This window comes from Berghia stephanieae, chromosome 12 (assembly GCF_034508935.2).
Source record: "Berghia stephanieae isolate SIO BIC M18660-M18661 chromosome 12, UCSD_Bste_1.3, whole genome shotgun sequence".
In the NCBI taxonomy this organism is placed as follows: domain Eukaryota; kingdom Metazoa; phylum Mollusca; class Gastropoda; order Nudibranchia; family Aeolidiidae; genus Berghia; species Berghia stephanieae.
This window is the reverse complement of record NC_088371.1, coordinates 14828221-14841330: the sequence shown is the minus strand read 5'-3', so window position 1 is coordinate 14841330 and position 13110 is coordinate 14828221. Positions and strand designations below refer to the sequence as shown.

Below are 13110 nucleotides of genomic sequence, written 5' to 3'. Positions count from 1 at the left end.
AGAGGTTTCCAGGAAGGCTATTTTCTGGATTTTTTTTTCTTTTTTAAAAAAATTTTAACCTCTTCTGAGAGTTTTTATCTGCCCACTGTCCACATGGTATTTGCCGCCAGGAGAGATAAGCACAATAATCTGTGTTTCTAAATCACCGTTGCAATACAAAGTTTCTTTTGGTGGTGAGGGGATAGATTGGGCTTCACTTTTTCAATGGTAGCGTCAATTGCCAAGGACCTTGACAATTGTCAAATCGTCAATTGCCAAGGATCAACTACGCATGTGTCCTTTTAACTGCCACGGAGTACCTTATGTCACGAAGTGATGCATTGCCACAGAGTATGTTATGTATTAATATTAATTAATACTCTCTCTTTTACTCTTCTTCTCTCTCTGTTGTCATTTTCTCTTTTTATTTTCTCTATCACACACACTCTCTCTCTGTCATTTTCTCTTTTCCCTCTCTGCCATTTTTTCCTCTGTGTATGTATTTCTCTGTCATCCCCCCCCCCCCCCTCCTCTCTCTCTTATATTTCCTCTTTTTTACGGACCTTGCCAGTTGGTAGATCATCAACTATTTACTATTAATGCCACGGATTGATCTTGTTGCACAAATATTTTACGTTCATTATTCCGTATTAAGACGATGTACAGTATATTTCCTTTAAAATAAAGGAAATCTTACTTTTCTCTTTTAATCTAGGACATCTTGCAGGGATTTGCCACTTCGTCCTTGTTTCCCCTCCCCCCCCCCCCCCCCCCCCCCCCCCCGCTGAATACCGAAATCAACAGTAATTTTTGTTTGATATTATCTTAACTCATCTTGGAATTCGTGAAAAGACATAAAAATTAAAAACAAATGCCAACAAGTGTCGACTTGATCCTTTCCACAACGATTGACAAGGAATGAGTGAATGGCGAATGGAAGAAAAGAAAGTGACCGGGTTCGAGATTCGTATGCGCGCAAATCGAGGCTCGACTGAAATCACCACATGCAGCTGATTGAGGCCCGACTGAAATCACCACATGCGGCCGAAGAGTTCCAATTTGACTCCTTGGCAATTGATGAACCGTCAACTACCAAGGACTCACTCCTTGGCAATTGACATCAGCACCTGTCAATCACTGTCACAGTTCTCCCATTCACCCGCATGACCGCTAGTCATCATTAGTGAATCAGACGGTGAATGGTGATATCAGTGATAACATGAAATTGAGTTAATAAAATTTTACACCAAACTGTAGCTTCACTTTTCTGATGATTATTCGGCACCACTAAAGGCTGGAATCGTACTATTTCTCAGCATCTCTCTGATTTTATTTGTGATATGGCTCACTGAGTCTGAGAGATATTTTGACTTGCAATGATGTTATTCATTGTCTGTCAATCCAATGACTACCACATGATTTTAATTTCCTTTTTGAACTGAGCAAGTCTCTCCCTAGGAAGCAAGTTATTGAGCATTTCACAGACCTGCCAAATCTATTTTTATTTGGGAAATTCCTGATATTTATTTCTGACTCTGTTTCCTATTTATTATTTCTTTTCCTGATATGTATTGAATTTTATTATTCCAGACAAAAACACATCGTCATTATCACATTTTCACTAATATAGATTTGTCACAAAATTTTACAGGGTTTTGTTAAAGTTGTCAAATTTAATTTCAGGATTTTCTGTTATCTTTTGCAGTAATGTAATTGTCAGCCAGTGTGCATTTTCAAAGAAATGTCATTTACTCCAGGGCATGTTCATCTTTTTTTTTCGAAATCACTTACTTTGGTCTTTTGCCCTTAAAGGGGCATAGGTCATCAACGAAGGTTCTCCACTTTTTTCTGTCCTGCTCCATCACTTCCAGTTGTCTCCATATGTCCAGAATGCCAAGTGTCTGCTTCTACATCCTCCTCTCCAGGTGTTCTTTGGTCAGCCCTTCTTTCATTTACCCTTTGGACTCCAGATTAACGTCTGCCGGATGATGTTGGTTAAGCTTTCTAAGATTGTGACCATTCTATTTCCAATTTCTCTTCAAATTTCTTTTTCAACTGGTTGTTGATTTGTTTTCTGTGGCCAATGTTTAAAATCTTTTGCAGAAATGAGTTAACGAAGATTTGGATTTTAGTTATGACTTTTTAGGTTATCCTCCATGTTTTCAATCTTTACATCAAAACTGCTTTAGTATTTGAATTAAACACTCAATCCATGCATTTACTAGGCACTTTGATAACTCCAGTCCAGTGGCCGCCGATAGGCTCACTGTAAGGTGAAACTCGTTTTTTTGGAACTTTATTTTTGGCCCTTTACTGTTTTCGTCACCATGGCGTTATTTGTGAACCTATGTGACTAATTTTTGTATCATTTTAAAGGTTACAAAACAATCTTTCTAACGGTATATTTTATTCTTAATTCCTGATTGTATTTCTCAGAAAGCTATTGAAATAAAAATTTATCAATTTTTGAATTATAAGAACTTTTTAAATTATGGATACATTTTAATTATACTTCAAACATCGAAAGACAATTAATTGAAGATCATCTCTGCCAAATTTAATCAAAATTGATACACTCGCTCATTATTTTATTTTTCCCGCCATCAACCCCACTTTTTTGGACAAAAACCTCATATTTTTTTCCATTTTCATTTATCCTTAATTTTTTCCATACTTTTCATACATGAAAATGATTTATATGAAAATAAAGCTTATTTTCTGACCTTTAAAATGATACCTAACACTTGCCAGTTATTTTTTAATTGAAACAAAATTACTGAAAACAATAAGTGGGCCATGTTGACTGCAAAACTCAAAATTTCCCGATAGCCGCGAGATGCTGGTTTTGAGGCAGCAGTGAGATCACAGATTCTCTCTGTAAAATTGACAAAAAATTTCAACAGAAAAATATAAATAACTCTGGAACCGTAAGGTATCAAATTTTATGTTTTTTCAAGTCCCATCCCCCTGACTGGGTCAAATTTAAGATATTTTGAGTTTCAAAATTTTATCAAAGTGCCTACATTTACATCTTCGTCTCTGCCTCCATTAACACTTCACAAAGGTGACCACTTCCCCCAGGTCTGTTCCATTCAGTTGAAGTCTTGTTATCCTTTGAATTTTTTAATGTTTGTGTCTTCGTTGGGTGAATGTTGAGACCCGTTCACGATGAAATTTGGGTCAATTTAGATGTTTTGGGTGGATTGCACCTGTTAATGGGCAATATTGTAATGTACCAGAGAAAGCGGAATTGTGTGGTTAGAATTTTACACCAAACTAGGATTTCATTTTCTTGAATCGGTTCCAAAGACTGGAATCACGTTATCAGTATATCTTTGATTTTATTTGTGATATGGCTCTCTGAAAGATATATTTGACTTGCAATGATGTTATTCAATTGTCTGTCAATCCAATGACTACCACATGATTTTAATTTCCTTTTTGAACTGAGCAAGTCTCTCCATTGGAAGCAGGTTGTTGAGCATTTCACAACCTGCCAAATCCGTTTTTATCAGGGAAATTCCTGATATTTTTGTTTCTGACTCCCTGTTTCCTTAATTAGTAACTATTTTCCTGATTTGTATTGAATTTTATTATTCCAGAAAAAACACATCATCGTTATCACATTTTCACTAATATTATAGATTTGCCCCAAAGTTTTACAGGGTTTTGTTAAAGTTGTCAAATCTAATTTCAGTATTTTCTGTTATCTTTTGCAGTAATGTAATTGTCAGCTCGTGCGCATTTTCAAAGAAATGTCATTTACACCAGTGCATGTTAATCTTTTTTTTTTTTTAAATCACTTAACTTTGGTCTTTTGCCCTTACCTTACAGGGGCATAGGTCATCAACAAAGGTTCTCCACTTTTTTCTGTCCTGTTCCATCACTTCAAGTCGTCTCCATGTCTGTCCAGAACGTCAAGTGTCTGCTTCTACATCCTCCTCTCCGGGTGTTCTTTGGTCAGCCCTTTTTTCATTTGCCCTATGGATTCCAGATTAAAAATGACGGATGATATTTGTTGTCTGTTTTCTAAGAGTGGCCAATCCATTCGGGCCCATTTAGATGTTTTGGACTGATTGCACATATTCATGGGCAATATTGTAATGTTTCAGAGATGAAGTTGAATTGTGTTAGAATTTTTCACCAAACTAGGGCTTCACTTTTTCAATGATTATTCGGCTCCTGCCTAAAAGCTGGAGTCAAGACTATTTATCAGCATATCTCCGATATTTGTGATATGGCTCTCTGAAAGATAGCGGGTGGTTGGATGGGAGCATCACCCTTGAATCATATACCTATGACGTTCGCATGGGTGTACGATCCGATAGTGATGTTGTTTCTTCTTCTCTTTACTAGCCTATCCTGCTTCTTTGGTTTGTGATTGTATTTTTGACAGGGGATATTTTTTTTTCTGTAAATCTTCTGCCTGTTTGTTCTTGGTTATTTATAATTTAGCTTATGATATCTTATGATTTTGATTTACATTTGTACTATTTTTGTTAGATTGCTTGTTTTTTTTTTTTTGTTTCAGCGGTCTCTCATATAACCTCAATTGTGTTGGAAGAGACCTAAAGCAACAAACAAACAAATCTCTGAAAGATATATTTGACTTGCAATGATGTTATTCAATTGTCTGTCAATCCAATGACTACCACATGATTTTAATTTCCTTTTTGAACTGAGCAGGTCTCTCCCTAGGAAGCAAGTTATTGAGCTTGTCACAGACCTGCCAAATCTGATTTTATCGGGGAAACCCTGTTATTTGTTTCTGACTCAACATTTCCTGATTTGTAAAGATTTTTTTTTCTTCCCAGAAAAACTATATGGTATTATCACTCATTTACATTGTTAATGGTTTAAAAAGTTTTGTTTGTTACTCTTCAAGGTTACCAATTTTCCATATGTTTACGGAATTAATTTTTTTTCTAGACGAAAAAATAAGTACATCATGTCTTTTTAGTGGAGTTCAATGCTCAGAAACGGGTTGGTCAATGTGTTTGCGTAAAAGTTCAGTCAATGTTTGCCTCCTGAATTGGCAACCTTGATGTTTGGACAACCCCATGTCATGTTTATAAGGACATTTTTATTCAAAGAACTATTTGTTGTGAAATTGCTTCTTCCAAAACACTGATTTAAGAAGAAAAAAAACACTGTTCCCTCAAGTCCATCAGACGATGTGTTGGTCAATCTGTATATTGTAAAACATTTGCAGTGATGCGAAAACTCCGGTCTGGAGCAAAAAATTCCGGGCTCCAGGCAACTTCCGTCAAATTCCGGTGAGGTCAATTTGTTCCAAGGATACCCCCCCCCCCCCCCACCTTTGCAACTGCCACATCATCATCAATGCCACTTATTACAACCATCATCACTACCACTACTACTGCAACCACCACCACATCATCCTCATCATCACTACCACAACTACCATCACCATTGCAATCACCACCACCACATCATCATCACTACCACTACTACTACAACCACAATCACCACATCATCACCACTACAGTAATGCCAAAACTCCGGTTTCAGCGGAAAAAACTCCGGTCTGGAGCAAAAAATTCCGGGCTCCGGGCAACTTCCGTCAAATTCCGGTGAGGTCAATTTGTTCCAAGGATACCCCCCACCCCCCCCCAACCCCTCCCCTTTCCAACTACCACATCATCATCATTACCACTAGTATTACAACCATCGTCACCACCACTACTACTGCAACCACCACCACATCATCATCACTACCACTACTACTACTACAACCACCACCACCACCACACATCATCATCATTACTAACAGTACCACCATCAACATTACAACCACCACGACCACATCATCATCACAACCACTACTACTACTACACCACCATCTCCACATCATCATCACAACCACTACTACTACTACAACCACACCACCACCCATCATCATCACTCACCACACTACTACTACAACCACCAGCATCACATCATCACTACCACTACTACTACAACCACCAGTATCACATCATCACTACCACTACTACTACAACCACCACCACCACATCACTACCACTACTACTACAACCACCACCACCACCACATCATCATTACCACTACTACTACAACCACCACCACCACATCACTACCACTACACTACAACCACCACCACCACCACATCATCATTACCACTACTACTACAACCACCACCACCACATCATCACTACCACTACTACTACAACCACCACAACCACATCATCATACCGCTACTACTACAACCACCACCACCACATCATCACTACCACTACTACTACAACCACCACCACCACATCATCAACTACCACTAAACTACTACAACCACCACCACCATCATCATCATCACTACCACTAATACTACTACAATCACCACCACATCATCATCATCACTACCACTACTACTACAAGTACAACCACCACGTCATCTTCATCACTACCACCACTACTACTACCACAACCACCACATCATCATCATCACTGCCACTGCTACTACAACCACCACATCATCATCACCACTGCTACTGCTACTACTACTACCACTACTACTGCTACTACTACTACTACTACTACTACTACTACTACTACTACTACTACTACTACTACTACTACTACTACTACTACTACTACTACTTCTACTACTACTACCACATCATCATTACCGCTACTACTACAACCACCACCACCACCACATCACTACCACTACTACTACAACCACCACCACATCATCACTACCACTAATACTACTACAACCACCACCACCACATCATCAATCACTACCACTAATACTACTACAACCACCACCACCACATCATCATCACTACCACTACTACTACAAGTACCACCCACGTCATCTTCATCACTACCACCACCACTACTATTACCACAACCACCACTACCACATCATCATCATCACTACCACTGCTACTACAACCACCACATCATCATCATCACCACTACTACTACTACTACTACTACTACTACTACTACTACTACTACTACTACTACTACTACTACTACTACTACTACTACTACTACTAACTACTACTACTGCTACTACTACTACTACTACTACTACTACTACTGCTACTACTACTACTACCACTACTACTACTGCTGCTGCTACTACTACTACTACTACTACTACTACTACTACTACTACTACTACTACTACTATAACAACAACCACTACTGCATCAGCATCATCATCATCATCATCACTACCACTACAACTACAACCACCAACACCACATCATCAATCACTGCCACTAATACTACTACAACCACCACCACCACATCATCATCACTACCACTACTACTACAAGTACCACCCACGTCATTTTCATCACTACCACCACCACTACTACTACCACAACCACCACTACCACATCATCATCATCACTACCACTGCTACTAACAACCACCACATCATCATCATCACCACTACTACTACTACTACTACTACTACTACTACTACTACTACTACTACTACTACTACTGCTACTACTACTACTACCACTACTACTACTGCTGCTGCTACTGCTACTACTACTACTACTACTACTACTACTACTACTACTACTACTACTATAACAACAACCACTACTGCATCATCATCACTACCACTACAACTACAACCACTAGCACCACATTATCATCACGACCAGTTCCACTACAACCACCACCACCACATTATCATCACTACCACGACTACTACTACAACCACCACTACCTCATCATCATCACTACCATTTGTACTACAACCACCATCACCACCACATCAACATCACTACCACCACTACTACAACCACCACCACATCATTATCATCACGACCACAACTACTACAACGACTATACCACCACCACCATATCATCATCACTACCACTACATCTACAACATCAACCACTATCACATCTTCATCATCTCTACCACTATTACTACAACCACCAACACCACATCATCCTCACTACCATCAGTACTACAATCTCTACCATTAGGTTTTGACGCTTTACTTCATTTGAAATAAGGAAACTTTGTGGGATTGTAATTTGCAATGTAATATAATTCTAATCAGTTATCTATTTAGAACTATACAATATGTAAACACAATGCCAAATACCATTCGAATTCTTTTTTTTTTTTGTGCGCGGAAATTCCTCTTTCGGCATTGAAATTCCTACGAGTGGTGGCTGAAACTCCTGTGAGCCAAATTTAAAGTTGGCGTCTCTGCCACTACTACTACACCACCACGCCACATCATCATCACTACCACTGATACCACAACCACCACCACCACGTCATCACTACCACTACTACTACACCCACCAGCATCACATCATCACTACCACTAATACAACCACAACTACCACATCATCATCACGACTTCTACTACTACAACCATCACCACATCATCATCACTACCACTACTACTACAACCACCATCACCACTACATCGTCATTACCACTAATACTACATCCACCACCACTACCACATCATCATTACCACTACTACTACAACCGCCACCATCACATCATTACTACCACTACTACTACAACCACCAGAACCACAAAATCATTACTGCTACTACTACAACCACCACCACCACCACATCATCACTACCACTATTACTGCAACCACCACCACCACATCATCACTGCAACTACCACTACTACTACAACCACCACCACATCATCACTACCACTACTACTACAATACCACCACCACCGCCACCACATCATCATTACCACTACTACTACAACCACCACCACCACATCATCATCACTACCACTAATACTACAGCCACGACCACATCATATTCACTACCAATACTACAACCACCACTACAACATCATCATGACCTCTACTACAACAACCATCACCACATCATCACTACCACTACTGCTACTACTACAACCACCACCACCACTACTACTACAACCACCACCACTACTACTACAGCCACCACCATCACATCATTACTACCACTACTACTACAACCACCACCACATCATCACTACTACTACTACTAAAACTACCACCACCACATCATCATCACTGCAACTACCAATACTACTACAACCACCACCACCACATCATCACTACCACTACGACTACAATACCACCACCACCACCACATCATCAATACCACTAATACTACTACAACCACCACTACAACATCATCATCACTACCACCACTACTACAACGACCACCACATCATCATCACTACCACTACAACTACAAGCACCACCACCACATCATCACTACCACTACTACTATAACCACCACAACCACATCGTCATCACTACTACTACAACTACTACTACTATTACAACCACACCATCACTACCGCATCATCATCATCACTACTACTACTACTACTACTACTACTACTACTACTACAACCACTACAACATCATCACTACCACTACTAATACAACCATCATCATCACGACCAGTACTACAACCACCACCACATCATCACTACCACTACTACTACTACAACCACTACCGCTACTACTACAACCACCACTACCACATCATCATCATTACCATTTGTACTACAACCACCATCACCACCACAACATCACTACCACCACTACTACAACAACCACCACATCATTATCATCACGACCACAACTACTACAACCACTATACCACCACCACATCATCATCACTACCACTACCACTAACAACAACCACTATCACATCTTCATCATTACTACCATTATTACTACAACCACCAACACCACATCATCCTCACTACCACCAGTATTACAATCTCTACCATTAGGTTTTGGCGCTTTACTTCATTTGAAATAAGGAAACTTTGGGATTTTATTTGGCAATGTGTTTATGTATCATGAATCATATAATTCTTATCAGTTATCTATTTAGAACTATACAATAGTTAAACACAATACCATTCCAATTCCTTTTTCTTGTGTGCGGAAATTCCTCTTTCGGCATTGAAATTCCTACGAGTGGTGTCTGAAACTCCTGTGAGCCAAATTTACAATTGGCGTCTCTGTTACTACCATTATTACTACAACCACCAACACCACATCATCCTCACTACCACCAGTATTACAATCTCTACCATTAGGTTTTGGCGCTTTACTTCATTTGAAATAAGGAAACTTTGGGATTTTATTTGGCAATGTGTTTATGTATCATGAATCATATAATTCTTATCAGTTATCTATTTAGAACTATACAATATGTAAACACAATACCATTCCAATTCCTTTTTCTTGTGTGCGGAAATTCCTCTTTCGGCATTGAAATTCCTACGAGTGGTGTCTGAAACTCCTGTGAGCCAAATTTACAATTGGCGTCTCTGCATTTGTTACTTTAACTTAAAACTGACAAAATGAATATCATGTGGTTTTTGCCACTACAGTGTATTGTGATGATGAATTTTCACTGCTCGATCCAAGTCTTCTTTGAAGGCATTGACGATTGGTTTATCTGAATGCACTTTTTTCAACTTCATATTATGCCTCTCGTATTCTCTAAATTTTTCTCCATCTAGTTTTATTAGTTGCTGTTCTCTGTTGTCATTCAATTAAAGATTGCAGGAAAAGATAAGGTGTAGCAGTGCTGATAGTTTCCCCTTGGAGCCAGAGGAGGAATTTCCTCCTTTTTCAAAAATTTACATTTGCCCCTATCAATGTACTGGCAGTGAGATACTTGATGTGTGGTGCATCGAAAACATGCAGTTTCCCCACTCTCCACCAGTTAGAGTAATTCTGATAGTTTATCATTTCATATGCTCCAAAAGTGGGGGTTAATACAGTAAAAATAGGGCTTAAAGGCTATCATTAAAAATTTTCCTCCTTTTTCATTTTTTTTTTTTCACTATCGTGCCGATAGTGAAAAAAAAATGAAATAGGAGGAAAATCTCCTTCTCAATAAAGACAGTTGCAAAATGTAAGGTCCAACTACTTTATTGTTGTAGATGAGAATCAATATAGACAAATATGCATCAACTTGTCATGGGATATTGGCCTTCTAGTTTTTTGCCCGTATTTACAATTGTACATGAGAGGCTTTGTCAAAAGTCTATTTTATGTTATTTAAATTATAGGTATATTAGATCCAACAGGTTAAGCATTTATAACATTGTATGTGATTGTCCTCTCAATTTTCCAGATTTGTATTTTATTCAGGTTGTGTGATAGAAGTGTATAGGGATGAAGATTTCACTGCTCGATCCAAGTTTTCTTTTGAAGACATTGCAGATTGATTTATCTGAATACACAACCAACACTTTTATCAATCACATAGCCAGTCATTAGTTCTATTCTCATATCTTCAGAATTGTCATGAAAATTTTACATGGTTCAAGGCCAAAATAGTTCAAGGAACTGAAACAAACAAAAATTGATTTTTCTCTCTCCATGTTTTAAAACCACAATTTTAGCAGTTGGTAATTTTTCTTTTGTCAGCAACAATAATTGAATTCATTCTGGAGCATGTGATTCCATGAAAATTTGGTTCCAAGGGCTCGACACAGTTCATGATAATTTCCAGAAAGCTAATGTTTGTTATGCTTTTGCTGTGAATTTGTTATAACCGAGAAGCAAATAAGTCTAATAGTGCGTGTAATGCGTGCTCACAATGACACAATATTGGACAAGAAGTTATGAATATCATCACCCAGACTCCAAATTCCTCGGTTTTGTCAAAAATTGACAGCAAAATGACACTTGAATCTTTACTCGGTCTTATTTATTCTTCCCTCAATTTATGTTGGGGTTATCGGACTAGGCATGTAAAATTTATTTTTATAATTTTTTTTCCAGTTATGCCTGCGGTAGTAGTGAGACAGAGGAAACCTTTTCGCAGGAAGGATGGGATGTTCATCTACTTTGAGGACAATGCAGGAGTTATAGTAAATCCCAAAGGAGAAATGAAAGGTAACGCATTTATTCATTTGTATTTGTAGATGTAGATATGACACCATTTATTTATTTATTTATTTTTAGTTGTGCTGGAATGCTATTTTTCCAACTAAAGCTGGTAAATCAGGTTTTTGCCATTATCAGGGTATCAGTTTTGTTTTTTCCCCGTTATTTTTGATAATTTGATTTTATCTTTAAAGATGCAAATATTAGGTTTGAAGACAACGGTTAAGAGTAGTCTTGATTGGTATTTACCCTTTAAAAAAAATTGTTATTAATTAATGATATTGCCATTTGATGACAAGACTCATTTTTGTCAAAAGGCATCCATCCCTTTTTATTATAAAGTTTTACCTAAATCTTTTTTTAAATATGTTTTTTCCCTATAGATTTGAATTTTTAAAAAGTTAGGTGTAGATTTAAAATTAATATTCAAATTGAATTACGCCTCACCAGTTTCTGCTGATTATTTACTGCTAATTAAAAGGGATGGATGTCTTTTGACAATTATATTTACTCTCCTGTCTCTTCAGTCTGTTTAAATTTCTGCCAAAGTGTGAGCATAAATATTTTTTTTTTTTAGATTGATACTTTGATAATTGATTATTTAAGTCATCAATGGTTGGATGCTACAATGAACCTAATGAGCTAGCGGGTCATACTCAACATTGGAATTCTCCTCATAAATTTGTTTTTGGATTCTTTACAGGTTTATGTTTGATTACAAAGAAGAAGAATTATTCAATTATTTTTTATGACTTATATGGAATTGTGTGTGCCCATCGGTAATTCAATAGTAAATTTATTGCCTTTTTAATTTTGTTTATTTTCAGGTTCAGCCATTGCTGGTCCAGTAGCAAAGGAATGTGCTGAACTTTGGCCCCGTATTGCTGCCAACGCCACCTCTATTGCATAAAGAATTATTTTAAATTGTGACTGTTGATGCATTGGTTTGTGATGAAAGGGGAAATAAATCAAGAAAATTTTCATATGGTTTTGTTTTTCTTATTAGAATACAGGAGCTGGGGAGGGGGGTGGGGGGTGCTTCATGTCTTATGCCAGTGTCTGAGTGGTGTTGTCTCTGGTGTGATTAGTCTTTTGTTTAAAAAAATTAGGGGCTGTTATCCCATATTGGGAATTTAGATGGCCTCAATATTTAGTTGCTGTCGCTGGGTGGGGTTGCTGACCTCCCATAAAGAGCAGGGAGGCATTTACTGAATTT

General features: G+C 37.9%; 1 protein-coding gene across 1 annotated transcript in view; it reads left to right on the top strand.

Annotated features, from left to right (window-relative positions):
- Nucleotides 1-12875, top strand: part of LOC144957457 (large ribosomal subunit protein uL14) — a 13874-nt gene extending 999 nt beyond the window's left edge. Inside the window, exons 3-4 of the mRNA XM_078888732.1 lie at nucleotides 11790-11903; nucleotides 12722-12875. Of these exons, the coding sequence (XP_078744858.1) occupies nucleotides 11790-11903; nucleotides 12722-12804 (197 nt within the window). The 3' untranslated portion in view covers nucleotides 12805-12875. The remainder of the gene's footprint in view (nucleotides 1-11789; nucleotides 11904-12721) is intronic.
- The last annotated feature ends 235 nt before the right edge of the window (nucleotides 12876-13110 follow it).